At 30.0% G+C, this 20,415-nt stretch overlaps 2 protein-coding genes across 13 annotated transcripts in view; one reads left to right on the forward strand and one right to left on the reverse strand.

The window, feature by feature from the left end:
- LOC108752275 (nucleoporin NUP2-like) overlaps positions 1 to 18,119 on the reverse strand; it is a 19,775-nt gene extending 1,656 nt beyond the window's left edge. For 2 of the 7 annotated variants that reach the window (XR_001939550.1, XM_018492982.1), the window contains exons 1-18: positions 11,692 to 11,853; positions 7,749 to 7,879; positions 7,515 to 7,572; positions 7,189 to 7,259; positions 6,296 to 6,472; positions 3,437 to 3,535; positions 2,710 to 2,808; positions 2,530 to 2,628; positions 2,344 to 2,442; positions 2,174 to 2,272; positions 2,006 to 2,104; positions 1,842 to 1,940; positions 1,663 to 1,761; positions 1,499 to 1,597; positions 1,265 to 1,366; positions 1,035 to 1,136; positions 821 to 922; positions 111 to 209 (exon numbers count right to left, since the gene is read on the reverse strand). Coding sequence is in view for 6 of the 7 variants with exons in the window: in XM_018492982.1 (XP_018348484.1) it covers positions 111 to 209; positions 821 to 922; positions 1,035 to 1,136; positions 1,265 to 1,366; positions 1,499 to 1,597; positions 1,663 to 1,761; positions 1,842 to 1,940; positions 2,006 to 2,104; positions 2,174 to 2,272; positions 2,344 to 2,442; positions 2,530 to 2,628; positions 2,710 to 2,808; positions 3,437 to 3,535; positions 6,296 to 6,472; positions 7,189 to 7,259; positions 7,515 to 7,572; positions 7,749 to 7,857 (1,711 nt within the window). In the remaining variant the exon portion in view is untranslated. Of the gene's footprint in view, positions 1 to 110; positions 210 to 820; positions 923 to 1,034; positions 1,137 to 1,264; positions 1,367 to 1,498; positions 1,598 to 1,662; positions 1,762 to 1,841; positions 1,941 to 2,005; positions 2,105 to 2,173; positions 2,273 to 2,343; positions 2,443 to 2,529; positions 2,629 to 2,709; positions 2,809 to 3,436; positions 3,536 to 6,295; positions 6,473 to 7,188; positions 7,260 to 7,514; positions 7,573 to 7,748; positions 7,880 to 11,691; positions 11,854 to 18,100 lie in introns of those variants that run through there. The other 5 variants (XM_018492992.1, XM_018493006.1, XM_018493014.1 and 2 more) reach the window with 5 other exon arrangements.
- Positions 1 to 19,698, forward strand: part of LOC108752237 (transient receptor potential cation channel protein painless-like) — a 24,126-nt gene extending 4,428 nt beyond the window's left edge. Inside the window, exons 1-4 of one of the 6 annotated variants that reach the window (XM_018492942.1) lie at positions 14,119 to 14,614; positions 15,847 to 16,087; positions 16,707 to 17,804; positions 18,117 to 19,698. In XM_018492942.1, the coding sequence (XP_018348444.1) occupies positions 16,715 to 17,804; positions 18,117 to 19,669 (2,643 nt within the window). In that variant the 5' untranslated portion in view covers positions 14,119 to 14,614; positions 15,847 to 16,087; positions 16,707 to 16,714 and the 3' untranslated portion in view covers positions 19,670 to 19,698. Of the gene's footprint in view, positions 1 to 14,118; positions 14,615 to 15,763; positions 16,088 to 16,706; positions 17,805 to 18,116 lie in introns of those variants that run through there. The other 5 variants (XM_018492948.1, XM_018492964.1, XM_018492971.1 and 2 more) reach the window with 5 other exon arrangements.
- The last annotated feature ends 717 nt before the right edge of the window (positions 19,699 to 20,415 follow it).

Raw genomic sequence — 20,415 nt, forward strand, 5'->3', positions numbered from 1 at the left:
ATATCGAAATTTAAAAAAATGAAGAATTTTAAGAAAAATTTTTATCGGAGAATATAAAATTAAAACATTAACGTGAAGGAAACAAATTATGAATAACTAATGTAACCCACCTGGTATAGTATTTTTCTCACAAATCTCAGTTTTAATGCCAAAACTATATTCCGGCGACTTAGACATGTTTATTTTTTCAGGACTGTATGTACCGGGAGCTGCAAAATAAATTATAAAATGCTTTTGTATATTTAAAAAAAGTGTCAATTGTAATTATTACGTTTATCCCGTGCACAAGTTTACTAGGCATCACGCTAATACTACGACATATATTTAAAAAACATGACACACATGATGTTTACACATTTATTATACTTGTTTATTACAATATAGTCCCGCATAAAGACGATCGTATTAAAATGTTAACAAACCGAAGCATAGCGATAATATTTATTTTATTTTTTTACTTTCTAATAAACATTATTAATCTTAATAATATTATGTACAATTGTTTATTTTCGCAAATGGTTAATGGAAAAAAGTTTGAAGCATTTTAATATGACTATGGCATGCCTATAATCGCACAATATATTGCATTCATATATAACATTTTATGATAAATCTAACAAGGAAAGGCTTCCAACTCAGAAATTTAAAAAATTATGAAATTTTGGCAATACATAGAAAGTATCCTGACATGTAATAAACAATTTCTTGTTTATTGCCCGAATTCATCCTGAAGAGGTAAATCTTTGAAAATAATCTCACTTTTCGACCTTTCCTTGTAAGAAAAAATGTAATTAACATTCTATTAATTTCCACCGATTACCTGGCGTATCGTTAGTCTTATACAAAGGCTTTCTATTACCGAAACTAAAATAAGATTTATGTTCCAAATGTTGAACTTTTTCTGGATTGTATTTATTAGGGCCTACCAAAGCAAAAAGAAATTAATGTTTTTTGTTCTATGTAATTATTACATTCTCATTGATATTAGATTATTAGATTATATTAGATAGTTTCTCGTTAATTTACACCATTACCTGGTGTATCGCGGGACTTATGAAGGGGTTTTCTATTACCAAAACTGAAATATGGTTTATGTTCTAGACTTAGAACTTTCTCTGGAGTATAATCGGCTGGACCTACCAAAAGCAATTCAAAAAATCAAGTTGTTTATTATTCTATTATTTTTTTTTTTCATGTCGCCCATTTATGTAGAAAACGCTAAAAGTGCAATGTTAATCTACAGCGGATTAATCCACACCGTTACCTGGTGTATCTTTAGGTTTATCCAAAGTTTTTCTATCACCAAAACTGTAATAAGGTTTATGTTCCAGATTTAGAGCTTTCTCTGGTTTATAATCAGCAGGGCCTATAGGCAAGCCAGTCAGAGAAATTAATATTATCTATTATTATTCATTAAATTCTTTTTTTTTGTATGTTAATAGTATGTCGAAGAAATGTGTGTCTCGATAAAAGTTTATCATGGTGATGTGTTATTCACCTGGATTGTCATTTAATTTTTCCGGCATTCCTTTTCCGGCTAAACTATACTGCGGTCCTTTGTCCAAATTTACTTTTTCAGGGCTATATGTGCCAGGTGCTATGACAAAGATAAACGATGAAGGATATCATCAATCGCATTTTTAAAAAATGTCTAAAACGTACCAGGAACATCATTAGCTTTTGAAACGGATCCTTTGCCAGTTAAACTGTATTGCGGTCCTTTGTCCAAATTTACCTTCTCTGGGCTATAAGTTCCAGGCGCTGCATACAGATATCATAATATAATATAAAGATATAAAAATAATAAATAAAATAAATAATTAATTAATCATTGATTATACCTGGTGTATCGCTGAGTTTATCTAGAGGAGTTCTAAGTCCAAAACTGTATTTCGGCGTAGTATCCAATTTTATCTTCTCGGGCGAATACGCACTCGGCGCTAAATATTTGTTGATATATTAATATATTTAAAAAATTACATATTTTATGAGCAGTTTTATATACCTGGTGTATCAATAAATTTCTCTGCAGGCCCTTTGCCAGTTAAACTATATTGCGGTCCTTTATCTAAGTTTACTTTCTCTGGACTGTAAGTTCCAGGTGCTACGAAGTAAAAGTAAGCATACACAATAAGAATCTATTCTTCTTCTGTACTAACAAAATCTTAATTACCTGGTGTATCACTGAGTTTATCCAGGGCATGTCTAATTCCGAAACTATATTGCGGTGTATTATCTAATCTTACTTTTTCCGGAGAATACGTTCCAGGCGCTGGAAATCACAATGTACTATTACACCTGCATACAACTTATTTTGGCAGTTCTTATAATTTTTATATATACCTGGCGTATCTAAGGGTTTTTCAGCGGATCCTTTACCACTCAAACTGTACTGCGGACCTTTGTCTAAATTCACTTTTTCTGGACTATAAGTACCTGGTGCTAAAAATAGATATATGTGGTAATTGTAACACTTAATTGGTGGTAAAATTAATTTTATAAGCATGTAATAAGCAATTTATTATGGACCTGGTGTATCGTTCGGTTTCTCCACAGCAGGCTTTAATCCAAAACTGAACTTCGGTGATGAGTCCAATTTTACTTTCTCGGGACAGTACGCACCTGGCGCTGTTAAAGAAAAATCCCTGTTGTATTTTTTTTTCAGAAAAAATCGAGATTCGTAAAACAGATGCATGAATCTTCATGTACCTGGTGTACCGTTGCATTTCTCTATTTGGCTTTTGCCGGTTAAACTGTACTGCGGACCCTTCTCCAAATTCACTTTCTCTGGGCTGTATGTTCCGGGTGCTATATATCAGGAAAAAAAATACATTATAAAATAAATAAAGATAGACGTTTATAACATGAATACGCATAGAGAAATTAAAAATGAAGTTTTTCTCTTTAAAATTGCAAGACGAGAAAGCATCATGTATCTAGTGAACAAAATTTTTATATCATAATATTTTTAAGAATTTGTAATATTTTAAATTTACGAAGATTCCTGAAAAACATCTTAAAACTTTTCAGATTTTATAAAGTTTTTAACCAAATTATAGAATGAAAAATCATTAATCTTTCAAAGAATTTACATACATATATGTATAAGAGGTTTTACAAAAGATGTAGACTTTTTAACATTTCTGAAGTGTTCTAATTTATTTAAAAAATTTAAGAAATTTTTGAAAAAGTTATAAAATTATACAAGAATTTTCAAAAATTCTGTTTATATAGAAATTCTGAAAAATTGTGTGAATTCCGAGACAAATTTTCGTTAGTATATTAAATTACTTGTAACTAGTATTCTCTGTAATTTTGTTTAGCAAAATTATTTGTATGTAGGAAAAGGAAATAAAACTATACAATAGAAACTTGCTATCTAATTAGGATTCTAATTTAATTTTTCATCTCTCATATTTTTTTTTGTATTATATACCTGGCGTGTCGCTCGGCATATCGAGCGACGTTCTAAGTCCGAACGTGAACTGCGGTGCTTTATCCATTCTCATTTTTTCGGGACGATAAGTACCTGGAGCTAGACGCTTGTCGATAAATTTTACAAGTTCTGTAGTGAATGGTAGTTTTCTATTTGCTGTCAAGTCTCTGGACGTAGAGAATGATATATTACGGTGTAAGATACAGAGATCTAACATAAATCGCGAGACATGCAATAGTATTACTTTATTTATTTACGGTGATAAGCAATACTACACTATCAACTTCATATGCGACTACGTGTTAACTACGCTATCAATTTAGCATTTTACACATCTTTAATTATCAAAAATATACGTTCTCTTTATTTACCAATTGCATCAATTGGTCTATATTAATCACACACAATTACTAATACCTACATCTTAAACGCCACACAGTGCATAGTTAATTGCTGTGGATTTTAAAAATTGAAATAGAATATTTAGAGGCAGAAAAGGGAATAAAAATTGAAAAATGAAAATTGTTGCTATCACGAATTCATTGTTATAATAATATATATCTTTTGAGAAATTTACAGTGCTTAGAAGTTTCCAATTCATTACACGTTCATATCACGCTAAAGTACGTGAGCCCTAATGTTTATATGTTTAAAAAAAATCATATTTTTGTACCTAAGTATCAATTCTTCATAATAGTTTTGAATATCGACTTTTGATACAATAATCCTCAAATGAAGTCCCATAACTAATCGCCAATTAGTTGCGGTAGCATTGATTTTCCTAAACATTATTGCATCGATATAATATAATAATATAATGTAGTAGATATATTTCTTTATATACATATACGATTTATGTAATTTATTAATTATTGAAAAATTTTCTACAATATTTTCTAAAGTTTTGAAAAATAATGCATTAATGAGAAAATATTCCGCGTGTAATCGCGAAACGAGAGAATTATTTCAGAGATGGATGAAATCAACTGACACTCAATAACATTATTGCACACACGATATTAAGCAATTTTAAATAACACAATTCGAAACGCATATTTGTTATAACATATAAATTCTGTTATATTAAATTGCAATCAACATGATAAATTCCTTGCAGCGATCTATTTATAGTCTTGTATTACTTTGAAGCAACTGAACATTTTTCTTATTAGTTTGCCAAAAATTGCTATTAGCACGCGAAATATTCGAATTGCGGCTACATTTAACTGACTATACATATAATTACCGAATATATTATTCGATCTTTCCAATACAACTTTTACGCCGAAAATAAATGCTGCTGCTTTGTACAGATTCGCGATTTCAGCGCAATAATCGTTCGGTGATCGAGATGCAATTTATATTTTATATATAAACACAATATGAGTATACGACGTAAGTGGTGCTTTTCGATTATCTGTTAAACTCGTACAAAATTTTTCAGTTGCAACAACAAAAATTTTATATTGATAATATTTGTAATAATTTGTGTGCAGTTATTTTAATGATTATCAGTCTAATGGCTATACATGGAATGACTATATATGAAATCATAAATTCTGCAGTATATCTTATTGCAATAGATTAGAGGATAATATATATATATATATATATATATATAATATATTATCCTCTAATTAGGATATATATATTGTCCTCACATTGGCTGTATTCAGTAGAAAATTCTTGTCTCTTCGCATGTAAAATTCTTTAATATGATTAATTTATACATTTAGATTCATAAGAAATCAAAAGCAAGAACCAATTGTATTGAAGAATTTTACAACAATTGCAAAGATGCTTTCTCTGCTGAACGGAGCCATTTATTCTACATATCATAGTCCATTAAATTTTTCTTTCTAACGAAATAATCACCGTAAACTCTCTGTAGGATTAGTTGTATTTTAGATTAGGATATTATAGATTGTAATATGTCATAATAATATAAATATTATGTTTGTCATAATAAAATCATAGATTAGTTTAGTCAAAATTCTGTACCTTTAGCGTTAAGTCTAAAGAAGATATGATAAATAATTAAATGTAGTAGATTGTAGAACATGAAATTACCCAAATAATGAATATATACAAATATACACCTATGCATATCTAAAATAATATACAAAATTATTCAGAACAATCATATGTCCTTGAAATACCATATTTTTGACTTAATTCTAAGATTTTTCTTTAATTAAAATTTTATCTGAAGCTTTTTAAATTGAGTTATTTTCGAACTAATTCTGTTATCAATAAATCAAGTGCATGAGTAAATCTGCGAATGTACGAAGATATCGAATCAAGGTAAGTGAATAAGAGAGTTAACGAGTGCGTGTGTGAATATCTCTGTCTCTCTTTCTCTTTTTCTCTCGTACGTGCGTCATCGCATATAGTGTAGGCAGCTAATCGCAGAAAGCATCCTGAATAATCATCTGTGGTGGACGATAACTTACACCGCTCCTGCTTACTTCAATTCTGTACGCGTTTCGTAATTTGTCAACTATTTTTTTCTTTTAATTTAAAAACTAAGCTCTTCAGATAAAATTTTGATAAAAAAAATCATCTTAGAATTAAATCAAATACGGTGTTTCAAGGACAAACAATTGTTCTGAATCATCCTGTATGTATAATATGAGAATGACATAACAACACATCTTCTATAAAAAGATACAAATATATATTTTTTAAAGAATTAATTCTATGATTATATATACAAAAATATTTATATAGTTGCGATATATATACCTTCAACTTTACGTCGCGTCATTTCAAAATTTTTATATGTCTATGTTATTGCCAATTAAAATCTGGAAAATATATCTTACACGTATAGATATACATATTTACATTTAAACTTACCGGGTGTACAACTGATCTTCTCGATTTGCGTTTTAACGCCAAAAGAATATTTCGGTGAGCTATCCAGAATTATCTTCTCCGCCTTTAACGGATTGTAATCGCCTGGTGCTGGTGTGATTTCGAGTTTCGTTGATTTCGTTCGACCATATAGCGACACGGCTGGTGCGGCATCTTTTCCTAAAAAATTGTAAGCTGTGATATATTATTATGATATTTTATTATTTGTTATTACTCAATTAATTATTAATTATTAATAATTATAATTTTAAATTCGTGTTTAAAAAGAGAGAAGATAAAAAAAAAAATGTACTATGTAATTAAAATAATATTTTAATTTTTAATTCTAGAACTAGAAATTTTTTAAATAGTATAAAATTTGTAAAAGAAAGACATAGAAATAATCAAAAATTAATTGAAAATTACTTTTGTGTGATTTAATTAAAATGTATTATCTAAAGCAGGTCGGGTCTAAAGAAATTGTACACGTATCGATCGTGCTGGTTCTATTCAAACCCGAAGCGCAGGAATTTCGTGAACATCGGTCATTAAAATGTTATCATTCTTATGGAGTATTGGTGGAGTTAGGAGTTTGATCGATAGAAGCTTGGCCGATGTAACTTGCAAGTCTTGTGAAGCAATCAAATCATACATTCATAAAATGCCTTTACTTCTCGTAATACTTTAATATTATTATCGTATTTCATTCATATATTTCAACTTACATACAGAAAAGATAATAATTATTGTTTATTATTCATTTCAAATGTTCTAGTTAAATAATTTAATTAAATCTCTTATAAGAATAAGTATCTAATTATTAATAATAGTTTTCGGAAAAATTTTCGTTAAAATTTTAAGTAAATATTTTGTCAAATTTTGTGTCATTTGTATACCTTTTGCGCTAAGCCCAGTGACATTATATTGCCCAGGGCCAGGTCCAGAGCTATTATTTTTCGCTGCATGCCTAAAAAATTTGCGATATATCAAACTATATTATGTAAAATTAAGTTATATATTGTTTACTCAAATTAAAAAAATATAAAGCATACTTTAAAGATGTAAGACGAAATTATAAACATGGTAGCTTTTCTTAAATACAACGTAATAATACAAATATTGCATTAAAGTATTCTTACAGTATTAAAATACAAACGAATTTTATTAAAGTAAAAGAAATTGATAAAACAACACGTTTCAAATTAAATTTAAATTTATTCACCTGCTGCCGAAGGAGAATGCTGGTGCTCTTCCTCGTTTAGAATCTGTAACTGTTTTTCCTGCAATTGTTACAAAGTATTGCTGTATAAAGTGTATAAAAAATATAATTAAAAGTAAGGATGTGTGATTTTTAAAAATGTGCATTACGATTGCAATTTTCCTTAAAAATCGCAATAAATATAATACGATTTTTATATGTATGATATATACATTTGTATTCAATACAGATATTTACCTATTAACGATGGTAAAGTTACACAGGCCGGTCCTGGACTGCTATATTCGGCGGCAATCGGGCCTCGTCTTTTTGTTGGTGTCCAGGGTCTTTGCGTCATTCCAACCATATTACTCCAAATTTATTGTACTCTACAATTGTGAGAAAATAAAAAGAGAATAGTCTATAATTAAATCTTGTAGAAAGGTATAATTGCAGATATTAAATATGAGGAATAATTTCTCTGCAATATAAAAATAATTTAAATATCTTTTTCTGCAACCACAAGACATATTTCAATATTTTTATTTTCCAACAAATTATCTTTGAGAAACTGTACCTATCGAAGATGTTCTATTCTCCGTGCGAATATTAATATTTAAATACGTCCCGGTTCTAAAACGCGCGTTTGTATTTTCAGTACTTCTCGAACAAATATGATTCTTTCTGGTAGACAACAAAATACGTATATATATATATATATATGCGATGTCCATGATTTATGCAATGAAGGCGACCTCGAAGTCTCGGGGACACGCACAGAAACAACTCTTAGCGAACCATATAAGAGCATGTCCATGATGGGCATTCGCTGCGATCACCCACCGCTCGAGTTCTGGCCCATGTCATAAAGTGGGTGAGAGTTTTAAAAGTGCCCAAATATATACGGTGGTTAATGATGATGACTCATGGCTTACTCATAATGTAAAATAACATGTTTAACGTATGCTAATCTTTGATACATAAATGCACATCTATGATGCATAAAATGCAGTGGACTGTAAACTTTGAAAATTCGAGCAATTAACAATTTTATCGTAATTTTCCCAATTTACAATAGTTCTTCTCTAAACTTTCATTTTCTTAAGTTAATGCCTGAAGAGGGCTCAATCCGGTAGCCGAAACTTGTACAATAATTTGAATTTAAACTGAGTTTGTATTATATATTTTTTTCATTTTTACTTTTCTTTATCTGTAATTTATTCTTTTAATTGTGTGACAATTTTAAAAATATGTTTGACTCTTACTTTGCTCTTTATTTGTTGCTATTTATTTTCTTTATTGCGAGATAACACTTTTCACATTTCAAAGTAATTTTACGACTAAAATTCTATTCAAAATGTAACATTTTTTAAATTTTAACAAATATATAGTTATTTGTTTATTATATTCTTCTTATTAGTATTGGAAGTTAATATAAAAGAGAACAGATTTTTTGTATTTCTCTGAATAGAACTGATATTTTGAAAATACATACATTTGCAGGCAAAGCGGCGTTATTTTTATATTAGATCATATTCCGATTTTAAATATGATGATCAATGAAAAAGTTCAAGGAATATTAAAAAGTTAAATAATAAACGTCGCCTACGATAAAATGTTTTATGATGACTGATCCTCATTAATCACACAACCGAGTATGGTAGACACCATCGAGTTCATTATTCACTTATACCAAAATTCTTATGTCATCATTGCGATATTTTGATAAAATGAAAGAGAGATTAAAAAATGAAGAGAAACATTATGCTAGAAAAAAATGCAAAAGTGAAAAATCATTGATATTAAAGCTATTTTTCTACTCTCAAAAATAGTAAAATGTAATAAAATCTTCTTTCTACAATATTTGTAATCAAATTCCCTCGTTGAGAAATTCTTTCTGTATAAATCTTTTTTTATTATAACATTTATTATTGGTTATTACTATTATTGGTTATTAATCGTTATGACGCAAAAATATTCGTAAGGAATATAAATATCGTTGAGCGATATTATTCGCTTCTTTTCCATCCGTGTCTAAATGACATCATCATGTAGTATATATATGTATACATACTTATGGCAAAAACGCGACTGTGTCGACTACTATGGATGTACTCGCGTATATCCATATCGAGATGACACGCAGTAAGTATACATATATCGATATATACAAGTATATACATATACGTGCGTATATGTAGCATTTCATTAGCCAAATACGGGAATGAAAGTATGGAGTAGCAATTGATACATAAGAGTATACAGATACTATAAATGTATGTCGTGATGTCGCCAAAATTGGAGGGAGATTGCGAAATATTCGTAAATACGAATCTTAGAAAGCGAATGATTCCTGTAAAGAAAAATCGTGTCTTTTCTTCACAGTTCTTTATCAATCCACAATTTATATATACACGATAAATGATGTATGAGATAATTAGTAGATAATAAATCATATATGTATTATTAAATTTTGATAAACTAGTTATTTGAAATATGAAACAATAAACATTAAAAAATTTTGTATTTAAATTAGAAATGGTCCATTCAAGTCCTTGTTAAAATTTTGTGCTAAATTTTTACTACATATATATTCAAGTGTTAATTTAACATAGTGTGATTATGTTATTTAAATATTTTGTATTAAATTTATATTTCATAATTTTTTATGTCAAAAAAACTGCAATTTATGAAGTAATAAATAACATAAAATGTTTTAAAACGTAAATTCTAAGATACATAAATTTAAAATACGTGTTAATTTAACACGTATCATAAATATTACTTAAAAAATATACTTCTACACATGTAATTTGTTTACAAATTGTGTCATTAAATGTCTGAAGCATTTTTTAAGAATAATATGTGACATGCATTCTCTCTTTCTCTCTCTCTCTCTCTCTCTTCATTCGATATTTAAGGACAATACGTGATTTCACTTGATAGTTTTAAATAATCTATGAGATAATGAAAATTATCCAGAAATTTGTAGTAGTAATAATAATGAATAGAAAGCTTATCTATATACGCGCGCGAAGGTCTTAGCACTACATAAATGCCAATTTCAATGATAAATATTTGGGGTGACACATTGTATATTTTGTTGGAAAAACTGGTGGTTTGAGTGAGACGAAGTTATTCAAAAATTTTGCATTACTGATAAGAATTATTAAATTTTTTATATCTTAATAACTATAGTTGAATTTACTTATAGTTTATATACGAACTTTTTTGCTTAGAATCATCTCTAAGATGAGTCCGACAGTTTCCTTGCGAAAGTCTAATTTAAGTATAAGAAAATGTCAAAAAATAAGGATTTGTAAAATTAAGGGAGGATAAAGAAAGAATTATAAAGAAGATACGAGAGGAAGATTTAGATAGAACGAAAGGCAAGATATTAAGAAAATTAAGAAAGAATAGAGATAATGAAAAGAGAAAAGAAAGGAGAGAAAGGGAAAGTGAGCAAGAAAAAAATATTTAAAGATATTTATTTACTAATAATTAATTAAAGCTTTGTGTATTAAATTTTTTTTTAAATGATGATTATTTTTCACATTTCTTCAGCTCATACAACATAAAAAAATTGTGTTTATTGGAAACCATTAAGTAACCCAAAAACGGACTTGTTGGCTTTTTTTTATAAACCAAGTTCCCTTTTTGGCTTATATATGCAGAAGTGCATTTTATTCTTCTATTTCAAATAGTATTTAAGTGAGTGATTATCGATATAAATAAGATAGACTTGAAAATCTAAAATTATAGTATTTTTTTGTCTGTTACAATATTAATAAAATTATTGTCTATATCTCGATAATCGAACTGAATTGATATCTTATAGTGAATAGTATATGAATTTGTTTTGTTTACTTTAGAATAATTTCTAGAACTCATTCTAGAAGTTCGTCGTTTCTTCGCGGAATATTCTATATAAAAAAGTGTTGCTTCCTGTTATCCTAGACGGATTAATAATCGCTATTATATCATTAAGGACATTATATTTTTCCAATATCAGAATATGTATTATGGGAAGTATAATTTTGCTCTACACTATCTTTTTGTTATTTACTATCATTTATTATATATATTTTAATTTTTTCCTGAGCTTTTGTACGAAATTACAAGTTACAATATATTCCATAATCTTCGATTATCACACAGTATTTAGTAAGAGTATTTAACATTATAAAATAAATTTACTTACTTAGTACCAGTAAAAGTCTATAAATAAGATAAGATATCCTTAGCGTGAGGTAAGAATAGCTGACAACGATTCTTCTCACAAAATGATTACGTTGACTCGATTACCGCCGATCGTATGTGTTTTATCAATTCTGTGCTGAACACAGATACGCACTTGAGACACGTTAACTTATGACTGAGGAATAAACGTCAAGGTATCGCGGCATGTACCTGTTTCCCGGATTTACATTCCCCACCTTTTGCGGCTCGCAATTTGATTGGAAGAGTCTGAAACTATAAGCGCCTGCGAGCTTGCTTCGCGTGCAAATATTGAGCAGATCGTCGCGAATGTCACATGAAGACTTCCAGTGCAGGGCATTTATCGTCGAACAAGTCAGAATGGATTTTAATCGGAATTATTCCGTTTTCCCTAGAAAATATAATAGAAATCTAGGAATAATTGAATAATTCCAATCGGCATTCATTGCGACTTGTTCTATGATAAGTGCCCAGGAATGAATCGGAAATTTGCAATAAAAAAAAAATACAATTTTATTAAATCTACAATGACAATAATACATTGTATTTGATTCAAGTTTCTACAATTACAATCAGAGCTTACAAATTAATAAAAATAGTATCAATTCTTTCTCTTTTTGGATAAAGAGGGATCTTTAGATTTTTAAAATTAATTTTGACTCGATTAAAAAAAAAATGTTTTATTAAACTAGCCTTAAAAAAATATTATAAATTTTCGGAATATAGAAAAGAGAGAATTTTTGCTTTCTAATAAAAATAGAGAAATTAATTTAAAATACATAATAATGAAAATATTAATATGAAAAATAATAATAATTGCATAACAATAATTGTTGATGCCCAGACACCACATAATTTTTATAGAACATTTACAAAATATTTATAAGATTTTGAATATTTTGTAAAATACTTCTGTGGTCTTAGATTGCACAAATTATAAATATTTATTACAAATTTTATGTGGTAAATAAATTACGAATTAAACTTCCAAGATAATTCAAAAGGAAAAATCAAATAAACAGGCAATTGGAAATTGGCGCTGTAGATAGACGGTGGGCAGTTCTTGTTTCTTTAAAATAATTCTATATTACATCATTATACTTATACACAAAATTTCAGTATATGGTACAAAACATTAATTATCCATGAGTCGCACAAAAATATGGAAAAACGTTCTATTGTAGATATAATAAAAGTTGTAGGATATCCAAGAAAGCTCTTTACGCTGTAGGCATAAATTCATTCTTGTTGTCTATTGAATAATATTAACTAAGAACAAATGATACTTACAAGTATTATAAGTATATAAACGCATTCCGTATCGAAAGTTTGATATTCTTGTTCAAATATCGATAGATATACATTATCAAAAGATATTGACATCTATATTGGTACAAAATATCATGGAAAGAAACCAAATGTATCGATTTAAAATATCAGTTTAAAATATCGCCCATCCCTGTAAATGTAGCGTTTGCTACATTTACAATAAATATTTTATAAAATTTGTAAAAGAAAAATCAAATAAACAGGCGCTGTAGACGGTGCGTTTTGTTTCTTTAAAATAATTCTATATTATTATATCATTATTTGTACATGTTTCGGCTATCCATGAGTCGTATAAAAATCATTGTATAATGAAGTAATAAAAACTGGAGATTTTTATTCTAAAATGAAAGAATGTTACTGCCACACAATGATATCGACTGTTACTTCATTATACAACGATTTTTATACAACTCATGGATAATCAACGTTTTATACTGAAATTTTGCTGAGGAAGGCTAAAAGATTAGCTGAAACATGTACACATAATGATATAATAATATAGAATTATTTTAAAGAAACAAAACGCACCGTCTACAGCGCCTGTTTATTTGAGTTTTCTTTTACAAATTTTATGAAATATTTATTATAAATGTAGCAAACGCTAAGGGATGGGCGATATTTTAAACCGATATTTTAAATCGATACATTTGAACTCTTTCCCCGATATTTTGTAACAATATTTATAGACACATTGAACAAGAATATCAAACTTCCGAGATGGAATGCGTTTATATACTTACTTACTTATTTATAAGTATCATTTGTTCTTAATATTATTTGATAGACAACAAAAACGAATTTATGCCTACAGCGTAAAGAGCTGCCTTGGATATCCTACAACTTTTATCTGAAACGTATCTTCCATATTTTTTTTAGATATTTGTCTGGAGCAACTAAAATGGGATATCCTATATAATGTCAACTAAATGTATACATGTAAAATTAATAAATTACAAGTCTCGCTGACAATTACGATCTAAAACGAGAAAGAAATCGTATGAAATTCTCATCTTCTTTCACAATTTACTTCATATTTGTGTGACTTTTTTTTTATTCGAGAGATGTAATAATGTTTCGTGAGGCTGAAAGATTTTCATTCGTAAAAGAACCGGTTGAGCATTACATATCAGCGTGAAAAGAGGCACTGTTGCTAGCAACGCAGCAAAGAAGGGAGAACATTTGATCCTCTTCTCCCTCTCTTTCCTCGTCGCTGACCATCACTGACAGAACGGGCGAGTCGACATAGTGATGGCTAATACGATAGGTGTTAAATAAGGAGAATTCTTAGTCACAACGCATTATTAATCATAAATGTGCTTGTCTGTTAATCCGCTACGCATAACACACTTGCTTATGGACAGCAATGTGACACAGCCGGAAGTTTCATCAAAGTGTATAGATAAGAGGATCCAAAATTCCTTTTTGTAAAGAAAATATGAAATTGATTTAATCTTTTCCATGTAGTTTCTCGATGCGCGATGCTTGAACAATGGAAGTGCGTTTTTTATATTGTATAATTAAATATTGTATTAGTACGATAGTGTGATCAAGAGGAGGAAAAAAGCTTACCTAAGTAGGTATGTACCGAAGAACTCTCTCTACGAATAGATTATTATACATGGAGTTTTTTTTTTATTTTAATTAATAAATTACAAGTCGTGTGAAGTATTGCTGAAAATTATTAATAATGTCAAAGAATGCTTCAAATAGAATTAAAAAAAAAATATATCGAAAATGATATTAATTAGTCATGGATAATTGTAATTGATTATTGTAATCATCGCATTTCTTACACTTCTAACTTAATTATGTTAAATTAAAAAAAAGATATTTAGTAAATAAATATTTTTATGCAAATTGTAAAGAAATCAGGTCAATAATCGAGCTAACTGCAAGATAGCTAAATTAAATATATAGTTAAAACATTTATTGTATAAAATCTAACAAGTACGTTTCGTGACCACGGATCACTTCTTCAGCATATAAAATTGCAAAATTGTTCTTAGTATAATATAATATTATTGATCTTTAACTTAACGTAACGTCTGAAGAGCCTTGTAAATAAAATTATTAGGAATGTTGTACATACTAATTGTTGGATAGTTGCTTGTCCAAACCAATTATGGCACTCGGTAGATCATCGGCATGCGAGTCACGGCCGAATGATTATCGACGAACTGTATTTATGTTTATTATTTTGTTCGCCGCTAGGCGCGTATTCATGCCCTACCGGAAGGTTCTCCTTCGTCACTTATTGTCCGCGTGCGTGCGAGATGAGTCGACGCGTTGTCCGAATAACACTTCTAACATATTCGCTCTAATATTCTTTTATTCCCAACACTAATTATTAGTCTCGAAGCAAGTGTTGAACTCTTAATCACGATATTATAATTGTCAATTCTTTCATTTGATCAGTCATCGAAATTTCGTTTGATAAGCGAATATCAGGTGATAATCAACATCAATGGTATAAAAGTTTATCAAAACCTGAAGAATCAACACATTCCAAACTCAGTCAATGAACACACAAATTCAAATGAAATATTTTTATATACGTAATTATATATAAAAATAAAAGTATTGGAATACTAGATTATAAATACTTAATAAATATAGAAAAATAAAGAATATTTAGGTAAAAATATTAATAGAATTTTAAATAGCCTATCTTTTGATACATTGAATAATTCGTATTTATATATATTTTTGTCGTTTTTTTAAGCACTAAAAGAGAAATGGGGAAAGGATTATTCTATCGATTATGTTATATAATACGAATGTAATACGAATTGATTCGATCTAAACACAGGAAGCGGACGTCCGGATGTACTTTTGTTATTATCACAATCAAAAAGAGATCAATGCAAGATTTTACTGGACAAATGACTGAATCTATTATAAGGTGATACACGAATAAATGAAAATGTCAGAGTGATGAGAACATTTGCGCAAAATAACGTGGAAGTCTTAATTGGCACTTGAATAAATTGTGACGGTGAGATCATGATCAATGTCGTTATATGAGAGGTCTCTATCTACGTAGTCGCAAAGTAAGCGACTTAAATGTAACGTAATATGCAAGCGATAATGACCTTTTGTGTTTTATTGTCTCGTTTTTACTGTCTATTTTTCATTCATATATCTCCATAAAAAGATTCTCGCATTAACAAAAAATGGAAATTCAAGCAATGAAAGCTAAATGGTTCTTTTTAAAACAAAATGCACAAATTCAATAGCATCTGCTACTGAATTTTATATTTATTTGATATAAAAAAAATTAATTTAATTTACGTAAATTGTACGTAAATAATTTTTCTAATTATTTTTGAATATTTTTTCATTTGCATTACTTGTTTCTAAAAAGATACAAACTAGATAAAATTAATAAACATTTAATAATAATTTCGATTAAGAGAACTTCAGTTATCTTAACTTTTACATAGATGGACGATATAGCGCCGTATTTTAAATATTAATATTTTTGAATTTTTTTCCCAACATTTTGTATCGATATTTTGTTTCGATCTAAGTATAAAAAAATTAATCTAATCATGGAAACATCCATTGTTATCTTGTGAAAAAAAAATAGATTTATGAATTTTTATCCATAATTAATTTCTTTTTTAAATTTAAACAAGTAAAAATTTTAAGTGTAAGATTTATTTTCAGATAGCAAAATGGATCTCGAAGAGAATTCCCTGCAGGAAAGCTTGCTGAGTGTCTACGAGCCTACTCTAGACAGTGCGCAAGTTTTTTATAAGCTACTATTGGATGCCTTACGATTCAAGAATTTTCGTTCCTTCAAAAATATTATAGAACATGACTTGATGAAGCAATCACCTATTCTGAACCTCAATTATGTATATCCGAATACGGAAGAAACATGCCTCGACATAGCTAGCAAGAATGGTTTAACAGAGTTCGTGGAGTATTTATTGCGTCTAGGGGCGAAGCCTAATAGAGTAAATAAACTACATAATCGCGCTCCTATCCATTTCGCCACAGAAGGAGGACATGTACCCACGTTGATGGCTTTGCTAGCGGAATCAACAATAAATCCAAATCTCGAGGCGAAACAGCAGACTGCCTTGCATATCGCAGTGAGGAAGAATGATCTAACATGCGCTGGTTTATTGCTGGAGAACGGTGCTAGCGCAAATATTCCCAATAGCAAAGGTTTGACGGCTCTCCATTTGGCAGCGATGAAAGGCCAACGGGACATGGTGGCACTGATATTGGAGAAAAGCCGACAGTGCCCAGACATAGACACTTATAAAGATTACAATGATCAAACGACGCGAGAAGTGATTCAGAAAAAGATGCCGGATATATCATTGCCGCCCAAAAACGAAAATCGTGAGATAAATGTGCACGATCTTAAATATTACCTGATCACCAACGACGAGACAAACTTCCTAAAAAATATGGAGTTTGTCAAGATAGAGATTCTTCACAGTGTAGCCGAAGAGCTGCTGGAAATGAGTGCACAAAGAGGCTTTTACAAAATCACGATTGGAATCCTGGAAAAACTTAAAGGAAAACAGTTTAGCGTGAAAAAAGCCGCGCAAGAGGCCGTTCAGCAGAATGATTATGCAATTCTTCAGGTATTGCTGGAGATGGAGCCAAATGTAGCAAATGATCTGCTTCTGAGTGCTTGTCAGGAACTAGGAATGCCAAGAAAACGAGGAATCGACAATACGCTCGATCGACTGAATTGTTTGAAGTTAATTTTGGAACAAGAAGACGTGAACGTTCGTTGCAGTGATAGTAAGTATATAATTATCATAGATCTTATATTTGGATGCGCCTTTCTCTATAGATAAACAAAGACGATAAGGCTCAATTTCACAACTCACGGTTAACGCTTAACGAAGGTTCAAATATCTCATCTCTTTCCAAGTATTAGTAAAAGACGAAGACTGGGCCTTAATGTGTTGTATTTATTACTATCACAAATAATAGATCAAGCATTTTCTGAACAAATAAATATCTGAATTATGTTCTACTCGTCTAAACGTCTTTTTGCAAGCTTTAATTACCAATGTTATCTTATTACAACTTACATATCTGTTTTAATAGATAAAGGCAACACTCCACTACATTACGCAGCCAGAGCTGGCTGCCAAGAAGCAGTAATTTTACTTCTTAACCGAGGTAGCTACATCGGTCACATGAACAAGTACAATACACCGCCTATCGCAGATATCTCAGCACACACGCTGTCGCGCTATTTCGATGACTGTTTGCAGACGCGGAAAGATCGAACGAACGAGTACACGATTGAATTTAACTATTGCTGCTTAATGCCGCATGACGTTCTCATGGATCGATATAAAACTCACCGAGCAACTCGCGAAATGGAGGTGTTTAAATACATCGCCAGCAATAGCGGCCTCAAACATCTACTGAAACATCCACTGCTTTCCTCTTTCCTCTATCTCAAGTGGCACAGAATACGGCACGTTTTATACGCAAATTTCGCCTTTTATGTGATCTTTTATTTTTTGTTAAACGCTTATATCCTGAGCATGACTTATGACGCTAGGATAGAAAATAAGATGCAAACTGAAACCAACAATAGATCTGATATGGCTTCGGGAAATACTTTGCGAATTATTTGGAACCAACAAAACAACTTCTTATGGGCCTCCACCACTGTAATGTTGCTGTTGTTCATCCTCCGAGAGATTTTTCAACTTGTCTCCTGTGTTAGGCGTTATCTAATGAGCTCAAGGAACTGGTTGGAAATCATACTGATTATGCTCACTATCGCTTTGTTGTGCGGCGCGGGAGTTCAAATCGGTGCTGTGGTAATCTTGCTGTCGGCCTGGGAGTTAGTGATTCTCATCAGCCAGCATCCACGCTTGTCCACCGGCATCGAAATGTTCCGGACCGTTTCACTCAATTTTATACGCTTTCTGTTTCCCTATCTGTTTCTTATTTTCGCATTTGCTCTGGCCTTCTATACACTCTTCAAAAACGGTAACGATACGAATTTCCCTGATCCTGGTCTTTCACTTTTCAAAACTGTCATCATGCTCACTGGGGAGTTCGATGCCAATGACATTCCGTTTATTTCCCATCCCATTTGGAGTCACATCGTGTTCATGTTATTTGTTTTCTTTATTGCTATTGTATTGTTTAATCTGCTTAATGGTTTGGCAGTCAGTGACACTGCTGAGATTCTGTGTAAGGCCGAGTTGGTCGGACTTATTTCTCGAATACGTTTAGTTACCTACATTGAAGATGTAGCGGTTGGCGAACCTTTCAAGCATTGCCTTCACTACAATTTGCGACTGCCTTGGAATCCTTTTGGTTTTCTTGCTAAGAGAATTCTTTTGTTTCCTTATTTCCTAAGAGATGGTAAAATCATTATCTGTCCACATGATAATTTGGATATTTACGATAATGATAGATATCATGGAAAGTACGTTCACAGTGCATCTGTAAAGAGCAACAAACAGTGGACTACATTGAGAATGGACCCTGACATAATTAAAAAAGCTAAACGTACTATTTGCAATAAGAATCAATTGACGGATAATGAGAGGATTATGATTACACTGAACAAACTACAGCAGAAATTGAGTACAATAGAGGCAACTCTGAGAACTACAAAGTTTATAGAATAACAATATCGATAATAATTTGCAATATTATAATTTATATATATAGAAGGAAGTTAATGAAAAATATTCTAATATCTATTTTTTATATCCTAATATCCAAAATTTTTTCAGCTTAAATAATCGTATATTTTTTAAATTAAATTGAATTAAAATGGATTTAAAAAATCAAGAATTTGGTTATAATAGTCGTTTCACAAATAATATTTGTGTCCTGATTCAATGTGCCAATGTTGATTGTGTGATATATGTTTCAATTTGACATCTCGTTTGTACACCAGGTTGGATATTATAAAAACTCAATAAACAAGGAATGCCAGTGTCTTAACAGAAAAAAGCAGGCTATGTCTAACAACCACATATTTCTCCTACAATGGCTAATTCTAACTATAATATAAGCTTCTGGAACTCTACCATCCATCTAGTAAATAGTAATAGCATACATCTTTATGGAGCAATCTTATAAAATGTATGTACCAAGTACATAAAAGTATATAAGAATGTATATATCATTAAATAAAAAATTAATTGCTTAAAAAAAATAAAAAGGTTTTTCTAGGATCATTCCAATTACATTATTTAATTTTATTAGTATCTAAATAAATCTTATACATTTTTTTTCTATATAATAATAAGATGATACTTCTAATAAAAAAAAAGGTCTTTTTAAATAATTAATAATAATAATAATAATATATCCATATTAAAACATTAAATATAAATTAGTTTTCTGTGCTGAACGCAGCTATTTT

This window comes from Trachymyrmex septentrionalis, unplaced genomic scaffold, assembly GCF_001594115.1.
Source record: "Trachymyrmex septentrionalis isolate Tsep2-gDNA-1 unplaced genomic scaffold, Tsep1.0 scaffold112, whole genome shotgun sequence".
In the NCBI taxonomy this organism is placed as follows: Eukaryota; Metazoa; Arthropoda; class Insecta; order Hymenoptera; family Formicidae; genus Trachymyrmex; species Trachymyrmex septentrionalis.